At 44.2% G+C, this 21,337-nt stretch overlaps 1 protein-coding gene across 8 annotated transcripts in view; it reads left to right on the top strand.

The window, feature by feature from the left end:
• Odf2 (outer dense fiber of sperm tails 2) overlaps positions 1 to 21,337 on the top strand; it is a 40,818-nt gene that overhangs the window by 16,314 nt on the left and 3,167 nt on the right. For all 8 annotated transcript variants that reach the window (XM_026386260.2, XM_026386261.2, XM_026386262.2 and 5 more), the window contains 11 exons: positions 411 to 542; positions 9,585 to 9,656; positions 11,004 to 11,075; positions 11,177 to 11,293; positions 11,881 to 12,066; positions 12,466 to 12,575; positions 14,642 to 14,777; positions 16,930 to 17,040; positions 17,185 to 17,289; positions 18,750 to 18,908; positions 20,178 to 20,278. In XM_026386260.2, the coding sequence (XP_026242045.1) occupies positions 411 to 542; positions 9,585 to 9,656; positions 11,004 to 11,075; positions 11,177 to 11,293; positions 11,881 to 12,066; positions 12,466 to 12,575; positions 14,642 to 14,777; positions 16,930 to 17,040; positions 17,185 to 17,289; positions 18,750 to 18,908; positions 20,178 to 20,278 (1,301 nt within the window). The remainder of the gene's footprint in view (positions 1 to 410; positions 543 to 9,584; positions 9,657 to 11,003; positions 11,076 to 11,176; positions 11,294 to 11,880; positions 12,067 to 12,465; positions 12,576 to 14,641; positions 14,778 to 16,929; positions 17,041 to 17,184; positions 17,290 to 18,749; positions 18,909 to 20,177; positions 20,279 to 21,337) is intronic.

Genomic DNA, 21,337 nt, shown 5'->3' on the forward strand with positions numbered 1-21,337 from the left:
CTGACTTTATGACATCTCCAGGATGGGGGAAGGGTACACTTAACTCCCCTGCCCCCACCCCCTACTCTCACTTCCTGGGCCTTGACCCTGGAAGATGACCTCTGGTGGCCAGGGCCTCTGAGGAGATCTCATCATGGGTTGCCTGGGATCACAGTGAGTCAAGGCATGCTGTTGATTCCTGCAAGTGTCAGCCACCAGGTGTCGTCATCCTCCCTTGTCTCCTCTGCGAAGCCCGCCCTCACCACACTTACCCACACTGAGGTCTACTACACCTCTTGCCTCCGCAGGCCTGCCTCATCCAGTAAGCCTGCCCTTGATCCCCTTGGCCCAGATTCTCTTGCCTGGGCTTCTTGGTGCCGGCACCTCTTGAGTCCCTTCTCCTGCACTGTGTAAGATGTGTTTTCTTCCAGGAGAAACAAATGACCTGCACGGACATCAACACCCTAACGAGGCAGAAGGAACTGCTCCTGCAGAAGCTGAGCACGTTCGAGGAGACCAACCGCACCCTCCGAGACCTGCTGAGGGAACAGCACTGCAAAGAGGTGAGCTCCTGGCCTCTGCTGCACCCATTAGCACCACCTGCCTGGCTTCCCAAGAGGATACTACTATAAAAAGAAGATTCTACTGGCCAGGTGTGGTGGCACATGCCTGTAATCCCAGGAGCTAAGGAAGCTGAGGCAGGAGGATTGCAGGTTTAAGGATAACCTTGGCAACTTAGTGACACCCTGTCTCAAAATAAAAAAATCAAAAGGGCTGGGAATATGGCTGAGTAGTTAAATGCTTCTCGATTCAATTCCCAATGCCAAAAGAGCAAAAAAATAAAGAATACTACAGGGCTGGGATATAGATCAGTGGTAGAGTACTTGCTTTCTGTGCTCAAGATCCTAGGTTCTATCTCCAGAATGGCAAAATAAAAAAGCAGAAACATGGCATAGTGGCATACACCTGTATTCCCAACTCCTTGGGAGGCTGAGGCATGAGGATCACAATTTGAGGCCAGCCTGGTCAACTTAGTGAGATCCTATCTCAAAATTGTAAAAGGGCGGGCTGGGGATGTGGCTTAAGTGGTAGCGCGCTCGCCTGGCATGCGTGCGGCCCAGGTTCGATCCTCAGCACCACATACCAACAAAGATGTTGTGTCTGCCAAAAACTAAAAAATAAATATTAAAAATTCAAAAAAAAATTGTAAAAGGGCAAGTAATATAGCTCAGTGATAGAGGGCTTGGCTAGCAAGTGCCAAGACCTGAGTTCAATTCCCCCTACCCCACCCCCCGAGAAAAAACAAGGAGCTGACAGGGCCTGGGAGAGATCTAATGAAACTGTGTGAAGTTCTTGGTGCCCTTTAGGCAGGTGCCACTATGGCTGCTGTTGAAGCCAGGCCAGGAGCATAGTTCTTGAAATTCAGAAAGATGATGATGAGTTGTTTCATTGCAGGGGTCATGGGGCAGAGGAAAGAAAGCCAGATCTGCATTTTTTTGTTAAGTAGCAGTATAACTAATGACTGGTGGCCACACATTGCCACCATAATGATTGGTGGCCACACAAACAGTGACTGGTGTCACTGTTTTCAGATAGATGTCCTCTGAAACTCATTTTGGTGTGTGTGGGGGACAGGTTGTAGGAGTCTAACCCAGGGCCTTGAGCATGTTGGGCAAGTGCTTTACCACTGGGCTGTTTCATTTTCTAAATTCATGAATAAAATTATATGTATTAATAACATACAATGTGATATTTTGAAATAGGTGTACATTGTGAAAGGGCTAAATCAAGCTAATTAACGTGTGTTACCTCACATAACCATTTATTTGTGGTGAGAGCACTTAAATCTAGTCTTAGCAATTTTGTAGCATGTAACCCACCGTTACTAATTATAGTTACTATGTTGTATAATAGAGCTCTTGAACTTATTCCACTTAACTGAATTTTGTGTCTTTTGCACAGTCTCTCTCCTAGTCCCCACTCCAGCCCGTGACCATCACTTTTCTTCTCTCTGCTTCTGTGAATTTGCCTTTCTGAGATTCCATTCATAAGTGAGATCATGTAGTATTTGTCTTTCTGTGCCTGGTTTATTTCATTTAATGTCCTCTGGGTTTGTCCATGTTGTCAGAAGTGTCAGGATTTCCTTTATTTTTTAAGGCTAATTAGTATTCCATTGTATACACATTTACCTTATCCATTCAACCATTGATAGATATTTAGATAGATTCCGGATCTTGGCTATTGTGAATATTTTAGCATTTATTCTTTTTTCTCTCTTTTTTTTTTTTTGCATGCTAGGGATTAAACCCAGGGCCTTTCGAGTACTAGGCAAGCATAAATGGAAATAGCCTATGAAATGGACGTAGCTCTTCTACTTCTATACCCTCAGCCCAGCAAACATTTCTCAAAAGACTGTTAGAATAAGTAGTTGTCTTCCTGTTTGATTCAAAGGGAAGGATGCCAAGGGTCTCAAAATACCAGTGCTAATGAAATGACATTTCTTTTTTTTCTTTTTTTGAAGTTGTAGATGGATAACAGTACCTTTTTTTATTTATTTATGTGGTGCTGAGGATCAAACCCAGAGACTCACATGTGGTAGGCAAGCACTCTACTGCTGAGCTACAACCCCAGCCCCTGAAATGACATTTCTTTAGCTTGTTTTCGTTCTTCCTTCCTTTTTAACATTGTCAAACTTTCTTTTTTAAGTTAATATGTAAAATAACTAATATAAAGTAGGATAGTGCCTTATTTTCAAAATAAAACCTTGTCCACATGGTCAGATTCCTTTTTGTCTCCTTTTGTGATAATCTTATCTCCCTCTCCTTAGAGGGAATCTTGATCTTGAATTTGATAGTTTTTACTCAAATATGTATCCCAAAGCAATATGTTATTTAGCATATTTTATAACAATGTAAATGATATTGTTGCATAGGGTTCTTTTGAGTTTGTTTTGTTTTCTCAACAATAATTTTATGAGATCATTTATATTCTGAGTCCTAATGTTATGAATCTTCACTGCTATATTCATTTTATAACTCTACCACAGTTTATTTATCCCTTCTTTTTCTTCTTCTTTTTGATACCAGGGATTGATCCCAGAGGCACTTAACCACTGAGCCATATCCCCAGCCCTTTTTTAGTTTTTATTTTGAGGCAGACTCTCACTAAGTTGCTTAGGACTTTGCTAATAAGTTGCAGAGGCTGGCTTTGAACTTGTGGATCCTCCTGCTCAGCCTCTCGAGCTGCTGGAATTACAGGTGTGTGCCACTGTGTCCAGTCCCTCCTTTTGTTGATGGACACTTATATTTTCAGTTGTTTGCTATCAAAAATAATGTTCATGTACACTATCTTGGTTTACTGGAGAATTTCTAGTTAGGACCAAATTAGTTCTAAATAGTTCTAAAATAGTTCTACCTGTTTGCTCAGTGAGCTCAGGCAGGTGATTCTTAGTACCTCTCTGGGCCTTAGTTTTCAAACCTATAAAATGGGCACATAATCCTTGTGTGAGAATTATGTGGATGTGTGGATGGGGATGTGTATCTCTGCTGGGACATAATGGTGCTGCTGCATTTGTCTGGACTGGTTCCTACAGAAAACTTCTTAATCCTTTTCTCCTTTTTTGACTTCTTAACCTCTATTACCCCGGAGTCCATTGCCAATTGAAGAAGTGTCAGTTAGTTTAAATTTCCACCCAGCAAAAGATGTTCCCTGTTCTGTCCAGGCTCATGTCCTTGTGCCTACTTGGCATTCTATAATATAATCTCTCCACTCCCCAAGCCCTTACCCTATCTCGGGTTTACTAGGGAGTGCTCATTGTGTTGGGGAGCTGTTCTAGCTCTGGAGTCCAAGTCAGCCTCAGGGTTCAGCTCTGCCATTTCCAGCTAGGCCAACTTGCTTTCCAACCTTGGCCAACTTGCCTTCATTTCTTCCACTCTCCGTCTCCTCGTCTGAGGTAGTGATGATGGTGCCTCTTAGGGTAGAGTACTTCAGTGAGTCTGTGCACACAGGGTTGCAGGAGAGTTGGTAACTCTTTTAGTGTCCCTCTAGCTGCCTAGAGGGCAGGGACAGCAGCTTCAGGCTCTGGGTCCCTGGCCAAAGCTTTTGTCTGTGTTCTCTTGTCTCTTCTTATTGCTAGAGAAACTCAGTGCTATCCTCTGCCTTCTAGATCCTCAGGAAATTGGGAACCAGAGAGCTTTTTTTTCTCTTGGCTTGTGAAGGGGAACTGTGGGACTGAGGGAGAAAAGAGGCAAATCCCCTTCAAGGGGATACTTGGTTTAGGTGCCAGGAAAGAATAGAGACACACACACACAAATCCATCCAGAGAAAAGATGGGCAAGGGTGAGAGTGGGCAATTGAGGGCAGAGGAAATCCAATGGCTAATAGGCATATGAGAAGATGCCGAGACTTGCTGGTAATTAGAAATAAGCAAATTCAAACAGGTATGGTGTTGGCAAAGACCTTGGTTACAGTCTGGGGCTGCTGCATGTGGGGAAGCCAGGATGCTCACAGCCTGCCTATAAGTTGGTGCAGGCATTTTGTGAGGCATTTCAGCCACAAATCCCAGACCTTCTGACTCTGCCAACCGTGGAGAAGCTCCTAAAGACGCTTAATGATGTTCATGCCACAGTTTTACTAAACATAGGAGCAGCCTTATTGCCCAGACTCTGAACAGAAGTTAAAAATGCAGCCAGGTGCAGTGGCGCATACCTGTAATCCCAGCAATTTAGGAGACTGAGGCAGGAGAATCACAGGTTCGAAGCCACCCTTGTCAACTTAGTGAGATCCTATCTCAAAATAAAATAAAAAGGCTGAGAATGGGCAGGTATAGTGGTATCCCAACGATGCAGGAATTTGAAGCAGGAGGATTGGTAGTTCGAGGCTGACCTGAGCAATGCTGTGAAACCTCATCTCAGAAAAAGATAGGGAGGGGCTGGGGATGTGGCTCAAGCGGTAGCGCGCTCGCCTGGCATGCGTGCGACCCGGGTTCGATCCTCAGCACCACATACCAACAAAGATGTTGTGTCTGCCGAGAACTAGAAAATAAATATTAAAAATTCAAAAAAAAAAAAGAAAAAGATAGGGAGCTGGGGGTGTAGCCAGTGGTAGAGCACTTGCTAAGGGTACCTAAGGCACTGGCTTCAATTCCTGGTATGTCCCCCTCCCAACTCCACACACACAGAAAAAGAAGCAACGACAGAGACAGAGAAGTTAAAAATTCAAGGACAGATGAAAGGCAGAAAGCAGGTTATAATGGTTCCCAGGGGCTAGGGCTTAATAGTACGGGGTTTCTTTGTGGGGTGATAAAAACAGAACTAGATATGGGTGGTGTGTGTTTTTTTTTTTTTACACACTTTTTTAATGTTTTTTTTTTTTTTAGAGAGATAGAATTTTTTTTTTTTAATATTTACTTATTTATTTTTTTAGTTATCGGCAGACACAACATCTTTGTTGGTATGTGGTGCTGAGGATCGAACCCAAGCCACAAGCATGCCAGACGAGCGCTACCGCTTGAGCCACATCCCCAGCCCCTTTTTTTACACTTTTTTAAATTCATGACAACGGAATGCATAACAATTCTTATTACACTTATAGAGCACAATTTTTCATATCTTTGTATATAAAGTATGTTCATGCCAATTCATGCCATTATACATGTACTTTTTTTTTGCATTGCAATTCTTATTACACATATATACCACAATTTTTCATACCTCTGTATATAAAGTATGTTGGCCAATTTGAGTCTTCCTTACATGTACTTTGGATAATGGTGTCCATCACATTCCACCGTTCTTGCTAATCCCCTGCCCTCTCTTTCCCTCCCACCCTTCTGATATGGGCGATGTTTGTACAATATTTTGAGTGTATTAAATGTAAGTGAGCCAGGCACAGTGGTGCATGCCTGTAATCCCAGTTCTCAGGAGGCTGAGGCAGAAGGATCATGAGTTCAAAGCCAGCCTCAGCAAAACCAAGGCATTAAGCAACACAGTGAGACCCTGTCTCTGTAAATAAAATACAAAATAGGGCTGGGGATGTGGCTCAGTGGTCCAGTGCTCCTGAGTTCAATCCCCTTACCCGCCCCACAAAAAGAGTCAGTGAATTGTGCAATTAAAAATAGTTCTGATTGGGGCTGGGGTTGTAGCTTAGTGGTTGAGTGCTTGCCTCGCATGTGTGAGGCACTGGGTTTGATCCTCAGCACCACAAAAAATAAATAAAACAAAGATATTGTGTCCACCTACAACTAAAAAGAAATTTTAAAAAACTGATTAAAATAGTTTTATGTTATACTTTACCAAAAATTTAAACATTTTTAATGTTTAAATTTAAACATATTAAAAATATATATTAAAAATATACCAAAAGTCATTGAATAGTGCATACTTTATTAATTTACTCTTTCTGACTTTGTTAAGGTTTTTTATTTGTGTGTGTGTGTCTGTGTGTCTGTGTGTTTGGTGAGATATGCTCTCTAAAGGGCTTGGGCAGCCCTGGTCCTTTTTTATTAGTTTTTTTTAGATATACATGACAGAATTTTTTTTTATATCTTTATTTTATTTTTTTGAGAGAGAGAGAGGAGAGAATTTCAATATTTATTTTTCAGTTTTCTGCGGACACAACATCTTTGTTTGTATGTGGTGCTGAGGATCGAACCCGGGCTGCACGCATGCCAGGCGAGCGCGCTACCGCTTGAGCCATATCCCCAGCCCTGTTTTTTTAATTTTAATTTTTTTAGTTGTTGATTGACCTTTATTTTATTTATTTATTTATATGCAGTGTTGTGAACCAAACTCAGTGCCTCACCCATGCTAGGCAAGCACTCTACTACTGAGCCACAACCCCAGCCCCAGTAGAGTACATTTTGATATATTATTACATCCATGGAGTATACATCCCATTTTTGTGGTTGTACATGGTGTGGAGTTACACTGATTGTGTATTCATATATGAATATAGGAAAGTTATGCCTGATTTCATTCTACTGTCTTTCTATTCTCATCCTCTCTCCCTTCCCTTCATTACCCTGTCTAATTCAATGAACTTCTATTCTTCCATCCCCTCCCATTGTGTGTTGGCATCCATATATCAGAGAGAATATTTGGCTTTTGTTTTTTTGGGATTGGCATATTTCACTTAACATGATATTCTCCAGTTCCATCTATATACTGGCAAATGCCATAATTTCATTCTTTTTTTTTTTTTTTTAAATTCTCTCTCTCACTGTCTTTATTTATTTATTTATTTATTAAGAGAGAGTGAGAGAGAGAGAATTTTTTAATATTTATTTTTTAGTTCTCGGCGGACACAACATCTTTGTTGGTATGTGGTGCTGAGGATCGAACCCGGGCCGCACGCATGCCAGGCAAGCGCGCTACCACTTGAGCCACATCCCCAGCCCCATAATTTCATTCTTTATGGCTGGATAATATTCCATTGTGTATATATATATCACATTTTCTTTATCCATTCATCTGTTGAAGGGCATCTAGACTGGTTCCATAGTTTAGCTATCATGAATTGAGCTTCTATAAACATTGATGTGGCTGTATCACTGTATATGCTGATCTTAAGTCCTTTGGGTATATGCAGAGGAGTGGAATGATTGAGTTGAATGGTGCTTCCATTCCAAGTTTTCTGAGGAATCTCCATATTTCTTTCCAAAGTAATTGTACCAATTTATATTCCCACTAGCAATGTATAAGTATACCTTTCCCCCCACATCCTGTTGAAGTATATTTGGAAAGTAAGTAAAGCTGGGTGTGATGGCGCATGCTTGTAATCCCAACAACTCAGGAGCCTGAGGGAAGGAGGAGGATCATGAATTCAAAGCCAGTGTCAGTAATTTAGCAAGCCCTAAGCAACTTAGTGACACCCTGACTCTAAATAAATAATAAAAAGGTCTAGGAGTATGGTTTAGGGGTTAAATGCCTCTCTGGATTCAATTTCTAATGCACACACATATGTATATTTGTATATGTTTAAGGTGTTCAATGAGATGATTTGATATATATGTACATTGTAAAATGATACCACAATCAAGCTAATTAATGATCACCTTACACAGTCATTTGTGTGGTGAGAACACTTCAATTCTCTTAGCAAATTTTAAGCATACAATTCACTATTATTAACTGTAGTCACTATGTTGGATATTTTAAATGGATGAATAGAATCATCTTCAAATTTATTTATTTATTTTTGGTACTGGGAATTGCTTTATCCCTAAGCTATATCCTTATATCCCCAGTCCTTTTAATTTTCTTTCCTTTTTTTTTTTTTTTTTTTTTGGTACTGGAGATTTTTAACCCAAGGGTGCTTTACTACTGATCTATATTCCCAGCCCTTTTTATTTTTTTAATTGAGACACTGTGTCACTAAATTGTTTAGGACCTCAGTAAGTTGCTGAGGCTGACCTTGAACTTGTGATCCTCCTGCTTCAGTCCCCCCAAATCACTGAGTTTATAGGGGTGTGACACTATGCCTGCAGCAAATTTGTATCTCAATAAAGCTGTCTTTAAAAAAATCATGGGAGGGGCTGGGGATGTGGCTCAAGCGGTAGCGCGCTCGCCTGGCATGCGTGCGACCCGGGTTCGATCCTCAGCACCACATACCAACAAAGATGTTGTGTCCGCCGAGAACTAAAAAAAATAAATGTTGGAAATTCTCTCTCTCTCCTCTCTCACTCTCCTTCCTCTCTCACTCTCTCTTTAAAAAAAAAAAAAAAAAAAAAAAAAATCATGGGAGCCTAAGTTAAGAGGATCGCAATTTGAAAGCCAGCCTCAGCAATTTAGCAAGACTCTGTATCTAAATAAAATACAAGAAGGGCTAGGAATATGGCTCAGTCATTCAGCACCCCTGGGTTCAATCCCTGGTACAAAAAAATATTACATTGTGGCCTGGCACAGGGCACAGGCCTATAATCCCAACTGCTTGGGAGGCTGAGACAGGAGAATCACAAATTCAAAGACAGCCTCAGAATTTAGCAAGGCCTTCTGTAATTTAGGTGAAACCCTCTCTCAAAATAAAATAAAAATTGGATTAGGGATGTGGCTCAGTGGTTGAATGAATGCTCCTGAGTTCAATCACTGGTACCAGAAACAAACACCCTCCTCTCCCCGCCAAAAAGTTACATTGCAGCCAGATGTAGTGGCATACACCTTTAATCCTAGCTACACAGCATGCTGCGGCAAGAGGATGGCAATTTAAAGGCCAGCCTGGACAATTAAGCAAGACCTTGCCTCAAAATTAAAAAGGGGTAGATATGTAGTTTAGGGGTAGAGCACCCCTGGGTTGAATCCCCTATACTGGAGAGAAAAAATCAGGTTGCAACACGTAAATACATAGTAGTTTTATGGAATTATACACTAGGCCATCCCCCATCTGACTATTATCTGATTATTATTATTATGGATTCCAAGCCATCACAAAAATAGTGGGGTAAGGTTTGAAGGGGGGGTGCAGGGGAATTTGAACTTTATTGGCATTCACTATTTTAGAATGTATTAATAATCATTTTTAACTCCTAAATTTAGAAATGTTTTTGGAAAAAGAAAAGAATCAATAGAATGTAGGATCTGACTTGGCTTTCCCCTTGCCCATCCCTAAAGGATTCCGAGAGACTAATGGAGCAACAAGGAGCACTACTGAAAAGGCTTGCAGAGGCGGACTCCGAGAAAGCGGTAACCAGTGCCCCCTGTCGGCTGTAACGGGTACAGGCGACCAGAGGGCTAGGTCCCAAAGCATGGAGCTACTGGAACACAGGAACTTGGCATTCCTGATCTGGCATTTTTCTGAGTGGCGATTTCATTATCTGTAAAATGAGTTGACATCCCCTGTCCTGGCTGCTCTACTAGATTTGTCTAGTTGATCACTTGAGAGCTTGACCTATAAAACTGGATACCAACATGAAGAATGGTAATAAGGATAACCTAGTGATTTATAAATCACTAGGCTTTGTTAGACCTACATTTCCGTTTTTATTATGGATTCCAAGCCATCAAAAAATAGATATTGAGCCGAATAAGTTGGTGCATGCCTGTAATCCCAGTAGCTTGGGAGGCTGTGGCAGGAGAATAGTGAGTTCAGAGCCATCCTCAGCAAAAGTGAGGTGTGCTATGCAACTCAGTGAGACTCTGTCCCTAAATAAAATACAAAATGGGGCTGGGGATGTGGCTCAGTGCCTCTGAGATCAATCCCTGGTACCTCCCCCGCCAAGAAAAAATGATATAGAAAAAAATAGATATTGGCTAGGAATGTATTTAGTGGTAGAGCACTTGCCTAGCTTGTTGTGAGGCCCTGGGTTCAATCCTCAGAACCACCAAAAAAAAAAAAAAAAAAAAGAAAAGAAAAAAATAAGTTAGATGCCTATATAGCTGGTGTAGTGGTACATGTCTTTAATCCCATCTATTCAGGAGGCTGAGGCAGGGGATAGCAAATTTAAGGCCAGTTTGAGCAATTTTTTTTTAAATTCATTTTTTAGTTGTAGAGGACAAAATGTTTTATTTCATTTTTATATGGTGCTGAGGTTTGAACCCAATGCCTCACGTGTGCTAGGCAAGCACTCTACCACTGAGCTACAACCCCAGCCCCCAGTCTGAGCAATGTAACAAGACCTGTCTCAAAACAAACAAAAAATGGGTGTGGTGATAGATACCTATAATCCTAGAGATTTGGTAGGCTGAGACCCTAACTCCAAATAAAAAATAAAAAGGGCTAGAGATGTAAGTCTGTAGAGTGCCCGTCAGTTCAATCCCCAGTAATACCTCCCTACTCCCTCCTCAAAAAAAAGAGATGGGGATGTAGCTCAGTAGAGCACTTGCGTAGCATGTGTGAGACCTTGTGTTCAATCCCCTACAATACCAAAAAAACCCCAACCCAATTAGTATATATGTCAGATGCTTTCCATGGGTCTCTGTGGTATGTGGGACCTCAGGCCCCAGTGTTAAAGCACAGCACAATTCTCTGTCCTTCCTGGGCTGGTCTTCTTTGACCATTCCAGGAGTGTGACCGTGTATATTTTCTCCCAGCGCCTGCTGTTAATGCTACAAGACAAGGACAAGGAGGTAGAAGAGCTCCTCCAGGAAATACAATGTGAGAAGGTACAGTCCCCAGCAGCTGCACCTCTTTACAAGCCAGTGTAGCACAGTGGGTGCTGTACTAGATACAGATCCTGGCTTCATCACTTTCTGTCTCTCCAAAGGCTCAAGCAAAGACGGCATCTGAGCTTTCAAAGTCCATGGAGTCTATGCGTGGGCATCTGCAGGCGCAACTTCGGTGCAAAGAGGCTGAGAACAGTCGCCTGTGCATGCAGATCAAGGTACCTACCAGCTGCTCCTAAGTAGCAAAGGAGGAGGCAAGGGCCTGGGCCAGGAGTTCCTACCATAGAATTGTGCCCCAGAGGTCTAGGGGACAGCTGCTGCCAAAGCACTCATTCTCCAGAGAGATTCAAGATAATGGCAAGAGTCATGGGTAAAGGGCTTTGGAAGGTCTTTCCAGAGGTGACAAGCTTGGGTGCCATGTCCCTGGACTTGTCACTTAGTTCCCTAGGCCCTTAGTTCACCAGACTCACTAGGGGAAGGCAATATTCTCAACTGCTCTTAAAGGACAATATCTCTGTTAAGTGAGGAGTGTCTCTTCATACTTGGCTGGGAGTTGAGAGAAGAGGCTTCCAAAGGATTGTCTTATCATCAAAACCTGCTGGTCTGAGACAATCAGGAGGTGCCATGGGGAACCTGGAGGTACCATATCTTTGGTCTACATCAGGAGAGCCTGAAGTCCTTGCACAGCTGATTCATGGCCACTCCCTTATTTCCTCTTTCTGCCTGTGCCCCTTTTCTGTCTCTCCTATTCTGCCTCTGCCTTTCTCACTTCTTTCCTTCTCTTCTCCTTTCTGCCCTCTCCCAGAATTTAGAGCGCAGTGGGAACCAGCACAAGGCGGAAGTGGAGGCAATTATGGAGCAGCTGAAGGAACTGAAGCAAAAGGGAGATCGAGACAAAGATACCTTGAAGAAGGCCATCCGAGCCCAGAAGGAACGCGCTGAGAAGAGTGAGGAGTACGCTGAGCAGCTGCATGTGCAACTTGCCGACAAGGTAGCAGGCTGGGGCTGGCATCTTGCTGCCCCAGGAGGGTTGGATGGTGGGGTGGGTAGATAGAAGTGATGGGTGTTGAATGGAGGGATGATGGTAGTGGAAAGGAATGAACTGGAGAGATGGATGGCTGGGGTGGGGAATTTGGGGAGACTCAAAGGGGGGAAAAGGAAGAGATGGGTCTGGAACAATTCAGACCTGTCAACATTGTGGGTCGGAATGATGACAGACAGGATGTGTGTGTGCTGGGCATCTGGGAACAGCACAGCCTCCTGCTGTCACTCCTGGTGCTCTAGAGAGAGGGGACAGAATGAGGTTCAGGTTGTCAGGGGGAGAGGTGAGCCCTAGCCTCACCTTCCTGAAGCACCCCAGGCTGACATGTCCGCTGTCCTGTGTTCCCAGGATCTTTATGTTGCTGAAGCTTTATCCACTCTGGAATCATGGAGGAGCCGCTACAACCAGGTTGTGAAAGACAAGGGCGACCTTGAGCTGGAAATTATTGTCCTGAACGAGTACGTCTTTGTGTTAGGAGAGGAGGCTGATTGAAGGACTTCAGGGTACAGGAGGAAAGAGTCAGACACCCTGAGGTCAAGGCTCACAGGAATGCCATGATCTCTCTAAGTTGGGGTTGACTGGGCTGAGATGTGGGCAGCCCTGAGCCAGGCTGTGTTTGGAGCTCATGCAAGTTCTGGCCCAGCCCTGTACTCCCACGCCACTTGCAAGCACTCTGAGGGGGTGGTGGGCTTGCTTCTCTGGTCCCAGAAGCCCAAGTCTGCTCCAAACCTGCAGTATGGTACATGGGCACGCTGACTTCCTTGTTCCTATTCTTGGGGGATGGAGTAGAAGGTATTTCCTGTGTCCCCTTTCTTGTCTGACTAGTGGTAAGCAGCTGTCTGTCAATGTCCACTGGTCAGCAGGTCTGTGCTATGGCATGGGAGTAGGGGCAAAAATGGCCTCAGGTTATTGTGACTGAACTCAACTTTTTTGCTATTTGTGAATTGTCAACAGTGAGCACTCAGTCATTCTCAGTGTCAGCTATGGGCTATGGCAATGAGAAGACAAATGTACTGCCTGCCTTTGCTCCAGCAGAGAAGATGGGCTGCAAGAGATAGAATCCGATGGGCTGAGGATGGGTAACAGGGAGAGGCCACAGCTTAGCTTCGCAAACATGCTGATAACCTGCCATGTGCTGGGCCTTATGCCCAGTGCTGTCCTCAGTGTTTTCCATCTAGTAGGAGAAAAGAAATCATTAAGGTAGAAGGATAGTGGTGCAAATGAGAGTGAGGAAGAGATGTCCTAATGGGGACAGTTTTTAAGGGTAAGAAGGAGTTTGCCACATAAAATGAGATGTTTGGTTGGGCCCAGTTAGTGCTCTACGAGTTTTTTTAAACTTATTTTTATTTACTTATTCTTTTTTGGGGGGGTAGCGGATATTGAACTCAGGGGCACAGGAGCCACATCCCCAGCCCTGTTTTGTATTTTAGAGACAGGGTCTCACTGAGTTGCTTAGCGCTTTGCTTTTGCTGAGGCTGGCTTTGAACTCTCAATCCTCCTGCCTCAGCCTCCTGAGTGGCTGGGATTACAGATGTGTGCCATCATGCCCAGCTACTCCATAAGTTTTTGCTGAATGTAGACTTTCAGTGAACAGTACTGGGAACGCAGCTAGGGATAAAGTCAGGGGTAGAGCACTTGACCCAGTGTGCATAAGGCCCTGGATTTGATCCCTAGCACCAAAACAAAAAACAAACAAAACCATGTGAGAGCATATGCAGAGTCAAGGTTTTATGATATGTTTGAGGTCAAGAGGCTAGGAAGCATCTATGAGGCCTAGGACTCCAATGTGTCAGGTCTGGTCCCAGACATAATGAGAATGAGGGAAAAGGAAAAAGGGCAGAGTCTGCTACCTCCCCAAATGACATCTTTACTGGCACTTAGACCTCTCTCCATACATACTCATTGCCAGCTGGGTATTCACACCCAAGAACCAAGTCAGTAGAGGCACCTGGCAATATCTGTGGGGAGCAAAGTCCAATGTGTCCAGTGCCCTGCTGGTGAATAATGCCTGGCCAGTAATCTGTGGCCACCACTTGGGAGGTCAGGAAACAATTCCAGAGGAATCTTTCATAACACCAAGGCTCTATGAGCTGAGAGAGCAGGTGGGTGCCAGGGGAGCTAGGAGGGACCATGTCCCTGGTTCTCATCTTCAGGAAGCATCTTGGCTTCATATAAAGAAAGAAGGATGTATTCTTTCTCCTTTTTTTTTTTTTTTTTTTTTCACTTCTGGGCTTTGAACCCAGGGATTCAAACATGCTAGGCGAGTGCTCTGCTCCCCTGAGCTACACCTCCAGCCCCTGCACATACTTAAGTCATCATTTATGATTGAACTACTACTATAGATTGCTTCTTGGAGTGAGTAGTATCATGGGAGACAAATCTTAGAGGATTTAACTAGGTAGCAACATGCTAAGAGATGAGACCTGGCGTGGGTAGGGATACTTGGTGCTACTCCTCACAAAGACCTGAGCTCCCCAGAACCTGTGGAATTTATTCGATCTGCTGTCATTTTGCAATCTTCCAGCCGGGTGACAGATCTTGTAAACCAGCAACAAACCTTGGAGGAGAAGATGCGGGAAGATCGAGACAGTCTGGTGGAGAGACTGCATCGGCAGACTGCTGAGTATTCTGCCTTCAAGTTGGAGAACGAGAGGCTGAAGGTCTGTTGGGAACTTCCAACCAGGCAGAATGGAGAACCCAAGGCCAATAGTGGGACAGGCCTGGGCTACAGAGATGAGCCAGGGGTCTTCAGAGAGCCTTCAGGCAGCTAAAGGGCATGTTCTCTAGGCTATGAGCCCTGGGCTTAGGTCTGCACTCCACCTGTCACTAGTTGAAGGGCCTGGGTGAGACACTGTGTTGCTTATTGCTTAAGTTCCCTGAGCTGAGGGAGAAGAGGTCCTCATGGGAATGTGGTAATGCAAGAGAAGTGTTTTATATAGTGTGCTTAGCCAGCCCCTGTGAGATGGAGCTGACCAACTTTGAGGTTAACCTTGGTTCTCTTGGGGGACTGCTGGGCCCATTCACATGCATTCATTCTCACTTCAGCCTCTTAGTTATATAATGATGAAGTTCTATAATGATGATCTTCATTTGGAATAAGACCAAGGAAACTGGGTTAGGGGTGTAGGTCAGTGGTAGAGCACTTGCCTAGCATGTGTGAAGCCCTGGGTTCCACCTGCAGCACCTCAGAAACAAACAAACCAGAAACTGAGGTTTGGAAAAAGTCAAGTTTCTTGCCGGGATTTTGCCCTGAGAATTTTGGGAGTGGAACTTGAACCTAACCCGAGTCTCAGCTTTGGAGATACATGCTCCCAGCAGCCAGGTCAGAGGCACCTGAGCAGAGATGGATTCTAGAGAGACATCTTTTTTTTTTTTTTTTTTTTTTTTTGGTACCAGAGATTAAACTAAGGGGCACTCGACCACTGAAGCTACATTATTAGAGACAGAGTCTCACTGAGTTAGTTGCTTAGTGCCTCACTAAATTGCTGAGGCTGGCTTTGAACTCACGATCCTCCTGCCTCCGCCTCCTGAGCTGCTGGGATTACAGGCGTGTGCCACTGTGCCCTAGCTAGAGTGACATCTTTGATCTTGGTTTTTATTGATCTATCTGGGCATGGCATTATAAGTTTTTTTCCCCCTGATTTGTTAAGTAAGATTGATTTTAAGTAGGTATGGAAAAGAATATACATCTGATAATTTTCTTTATGTTCTTTTTTCTTTTTTTCTTTTTTTAATATTTATTTTTCAGTTTTCGGTGGATACAACATCTTTATTTTATTTTTATGTGGTACTGAGGATTGAACCCAGCGCCCCGCACATGCGGGGCGAGCACGTTATCTCTTGAGCCACATACCCAGCCCAAGCCACATGGGTAGGCAAGCTCTCTACCACTGAGCCACCTTGCTTTTCTTATTTAACTTTATTTCACAGAGATCTTTTTAGATCCATTTTTTTAAAGCTTTATCTATTTATTTATTTTTATTTTTGTTTTGTTTTTTTGAGATGGGGTCTTACAATGTTGTCCAGGCTAGCCTTGAACTTGAGATCCTCCCACCTCAGCCTCTTGAGTTAGGTGTGCACCATGGTGCCGGCTTTTTTTTTTTTTTAAATCACTGCTTGTTATTTTACTGTATTTTGATACTATGATTTATACTTATACTATCTTATCAAAGGTGGGCTTTTGGGTTAGATTTATTGACTTGAGAAGAAAATTACAGCATATTGTTAATTTAAAAAGTATGTTGCAAAGTAGTAAGTGAAGTATTATCCCATTCTTGCTGACAAATATAAAATAAGCACAGAACTATAGATATATAACCATATCATACGTATTTTGCATTATAATTTGTGTGTCTAGGTTTATGCCCCCCTCTTTTTTTTTTTTTTTTTTCTGGTACTGGGGATAAAACCCAGGGCCTCACACACATACTAGGCAAGGCAAGCAATTACTGTATCATTGAGTCATAGCACCAACCCTCCATTTTCTTGAACAATTCTATATTGCTTTTGAAATAAAAAATGAAATTTATTAGCTGAGCGTGGTGGCTCACACCTATAATCACGAGGATTGCAACTTAATTAGACCCAATTTAGTGAGGCCCTAAACCTCTGGGTTCAATCCCCAGTAGTTTAAAAAAAAAAAAAATTGTATCCATTTTCACCTGAGTTGGCTACATTAGGAATCTTACCTGGAGACTCTGGAAAGCTGCTGTGTGGGTTAGAGTAGGGACCTTTCCTTTGCTGGCTTCTGAGAATAGAATTGAGGGCCACCTGATCCAGAACTGGTAGTTCTCAGAGTATCATCCCTTCTAGGCGAGCTTCGCCCCGATGGAGGACAAGCTCAACCAGGCCCACATTGAGGTCCAACAGCTGAAGGCATCAGTGAAGAACTACGAGGGGATGATCGACAACTATAAGAGTCAGGTAAACCCTAGTCCTTCTAGCGATGCCCACCTCACTGCCATCAGGCTCACCACCCTCGTCTTCCAGGAAGCAGTGGGCATGGCTGGTGGTTCTTAGCCAAATTTGCTTCTGTCTAATGTGTCCCATTGCATTGTTGATCCCTAGGTGATGAAAACCAGATTGGAGGCTGATGAAGTGGCTGCCCAGCTAGAACGCTGTGACAAAGAGAACAAGATCCTTAAAGACGAGATGAACAAAGAGATTGAGGCGGTACTGCTCCCCTTCCTTGCTTTCTTCCTTACCCAGTTCTAATGTCTAATTTCATGACTGTGAATCTGTCTCCAATGTGTGCCTTTGACCCTGCCTGACTTGGATGACAAAGAGTAACATTTCCCATGGGTGAGCCGGTCTGCTCCACCACAGATACGATTTCTCCTTTCTTTTTATCTTGTCCTCTCTTTTCTTCTCTCTCTCATGCTTATTATGCCTTTTTTCCCTTGTGGTTTTTTTCCCTCTTCTCTTGCAGTTCTTTTTTGTGGTGGTAGGGATCAACCCAGGGTCTTATACATGATGAGTATGTTTCTATAATTGAGCTATACTCCCAGATTCCACTTTTTTTTTTTAAATATCTTTATTTATTTATTTTTTATGTGGTGCTGAGGATCATCAAACCCAGGGTCTCACTCATGCAAGGCAAATCACTGAGCTACAGCCCCAGCCCCCAGATTCCACTTATTTAAAAAAACAGAACCAAAAAACCCTCCTGCATGGAGCATCAAAGAGGACTCAGATCTACGATATGTTAGGTCTTCAGCCTGCCCATTTCATTCTGTTTGGTGTCTTTATTTTGTGCCACCTGAAAACCATGCTTCCTATCTCCTTCCCAAAGCACCTTATTCTAGAGATGGTTGGCTAACTGGAACATAGGGGTCATCTTAATAGTTACCTTAGAGATAGCTCAAGTCAGGCTCAGTCTCTAGTTTTGTAGCCTTGGGAAGCTCACTGCCCCTCTCTAGTTCTTAGTCTCCTTGTTAAGTACCAAGGTGGAGCAAGACCGGAATTTCTTACTTTCCGTCTGACTTGTAGCATTGTGGCTGCCTTCCTAGGGGCTGTGCAGTTAGACTAGGCCTTAATCTTGGCTTTTCCAGTTTTTTTTCTGAGTGATTGTGGACCAGTGACTTGTTCCCTGGATACTTAGTGTCTTGTGTATGTGGACACCAGCATGGACTTCATTTTATGGTCTGAATTAAATGCATATAGCCCTTATGAAGATACCTAGGTCTCGGTTTTTTGTGTGTGTGGTGCTGGGGATTGAGTGTTTGCCTTGCATATACAAGGTGCTGGGCCTTGTATATGCAAGGCAAACACTCTACCAACTGAGCTATATCCTCAGCACCTCCCCCCCCTTTTTTTTGATACTGGGGATTTAATCCAGGGGATTTAATACAGGTGTGCACTGCTGCCTCCAGTAAGGTCTTGGCTTTTTAGTTTATGTTTGCCACTGTTATTTGATGACTAAACGAATGACAAGCTCAAATAGCAAAGCAGGCTCAAGTAAGTACCACAGAAAGCAGCTGGACACCTGCAGGGAGAGCAGGCCACGCTTTTGCCTGTGGGTTTTGCAGGATCCTCTTGGGATTCTAGGCAGCCCTGCCCTAACTCCAGAGGACTCTGTCTGGCCCCAGTGGTAGCTGCGCCTGTGCCAATGGTGGGCTTCTCTTCCTGCTCAGGCACGTCGGCAGTTCCAGTCCCAGCTGGCTGACCTGCAGCAGCTGCCTGACATCCTCAAGATCACGGAGGCTAAGCTGGCCGAATGTCAAGACCAGCTGCAGGGCTATGAGAGGAAGAACATCGACCTTACAGCCATCATATCAGACCTGCGCAGCCGGGTAAGGGACTGGCAGAAAGGGTCCCACGACCTAGCCCGAGCAGGGGCCCGCTTACCAAGATGAGCTGCACGCCCCCCGAGGGAGGACCACTTCCTTTTTCTTGGCTGCTGCTTTTTGAAAGGAGTGAGCTATCATCAGTGCTGTGAAATAAAAGTCTGGTGTGCCAAATACCTCGTGTTTGGACAAAGTGATTGTAGTCATAGGAGCCGTCACTCGTTTGAAGCCCTTGGGCCCGCCGGTGGTTGCCCCCTTCTGAGTGCTCTGTGCTCCCCTGCCTCTGACTATACTCTGCTTCTAATCCTCTGCCCCACAGCCACAGATGGGAGACCCCAAGTTTTCCCTATTTGCATCTCTCTCTAGCTTTAACTGTCTCCTTATTCTTCACAGATGCACTGAGATTCTGTCCTGAGAGACAGAAGCAAGCAGTTCCTTGCTCCAGAATCAGTCTGCCTCTGGGTTACTGGAACCATGCCTACTGCCTGCAGTGTCTAAGAACTCATAAGCCACTCATTTTCGGTGTGACCTTGGGCAGGACCCTTCACCTCTCTCAACCTGTTTCCTTGGAGTAGTCATGAAGGGAGCTATTGTTTGAGTACCTGCTCTGCACTATACTATTCTCTGATTTCTTTTCACAGGGAATGTATTATTTCCTCATTTATAGAAAGTAGCCCAAGGCCTAGAGGGGAGAAGTAATTATAACATCATACAGCAACTTGGTACCAATAGATCTACCTGGTTCCCAAGCCCATGTCTGCAGACTCTCAACTTAAAATTTTCTCAATTAACCCTGAGCACACTCAGCCTTTTGAGCCCTGATGATATGCGGCTTTTGCCTAAAGCAACCCTTGGGTAACTTTAAATTTGCCAGCCTGGAAGAATGGACAGCTGTTTGATTGCCTTGCTTGCATTTATCCCCAGTTAGGGAAAACTGGTAACATAATTGGTAAAACCACATGGTCCATTGTATGGGCCACCGTCTGCTTCTGCCTTCTCATGTCTTCCCAATCACAGCTGGGCCTCCAAGTGGCCTCTCCTGATCAAGAAAGCATCATCACGGTGGTTCTTCAGCATCCAACCTGGCTTCTCCCGGTTTGGAGTGGGCCTGACCTGTCCCCACTCTCCTTTCTCTTCCAGGTTGTGTGTTGAGACTTGGACAGCTGCTGAGGGCAGTGTGCCTGGGTGTGGATGACAGTTTCTTGGGTGTGGATGACAGGTCACGGGAGAAGAGAAAATTCTTTCATAAACCAGTCTGTGTTCCTGTCATTGTAGATCGAACACCAGGGGGACAAGCTGGAGATGGCGAGAGAGAAACATCAGGCTTCCCAGAAGGAAAATAAACAGCTGAGTCTGAAGGTGGATGAACTGGAGAGGTTAGAGGCACTTGGTCCCATCTCTTCCTAGGACCTGAGACTTTCGGCCACTTAGCTGATTTGTGCTTAGTGTGCGGAAGTATTTGAGGGACTCAAGGCCCTGGAAGGTACTAGGCAGACCTCAGAGGAGAAGCTGCTTCTATTCCAGTGGTAAGCCTCGTTGGGAGAGAGGAAGGGGGTCTCAGCCTGGAGAGATGCTATCTGATGGTGTGACCAAGGTCAGCCTACCTGAAGGTACTGTCTATTCCAGAGGCAGCTCAAGGGCTAGGGATGTGGCTCAGTGATAGAGCTCTTGCCTGGCATGCATGAGGCCCTTGGGTTCTATCCATAGCAACACACACACACACACACACACACACACACACACACATTTATACACACAGAGGAAGGCTCCATCTAAGCAAATTGGCAGGGCTAATTAGAAAAGAGCAGCCAGGACACTGCAGCAGGAGGGTGGGCACTTCCTCTCTCTCTCTTCCCTGTGTTTCTGATCCTCTTCCTCATGACCACTCTGATATGACTCTTCTCTGTTATTTATGGACTATTGGAGGCAGATGTGAGGCATGCTCCTTTCAGAATCAAGCCCTGACCTTGAGTCCCAGTTCTGTTATGTAATTGCATTGTGAGCTTGAATAAATCATTTAACTGCTTTGTACCTTAGTTTCCTTGAATTGAGGAAAGATGAAGGTAGGGATGGTAATCTAGCTGATGGAGTTATTTGGAGTCTTTGTTGAAAGGATTCTCACAGAAAGCTTAAGCACATTACCTGGCATAGAAAGATGTTCATTATAGGTTAATATATTTGTTAGCTGGTATTCCAATTTTAAATATGAGGAAACTGGGCTGAGGAGAGGCTGTGACTGGTACCTGCTAAAGCTGTGACTTAGACCTGTCACTGGCTGCCTCCAGGGCTGCATTAGCATCTATAAATGGAGAGCAGGACCTTCTACACTTCACCTCTGTTCCACCCTGTTGGCCTGGAAAATGCAGCCAACTCCATCAGGACTTGCAGCACTCCTTAAATTGGAAGGCACCTGGAAGGGCAGTGGGGATAGAATG

This window comes from Urocitellus parryii, chromosome 4, assembly GCF_045843805.1.
Source record: "Urocitellus parryii isolate mUroPar1 chromosome 4, mUroPar1.hap1, whole genome shotgun sequence".
NCBI classification, from domain to species: domain Eukaryota; kingdom Metazoa; phylum Chordata; class Mammalia; order Rodentia; family Sciuridae; genus Urocitellus; species Urocitellus parryii.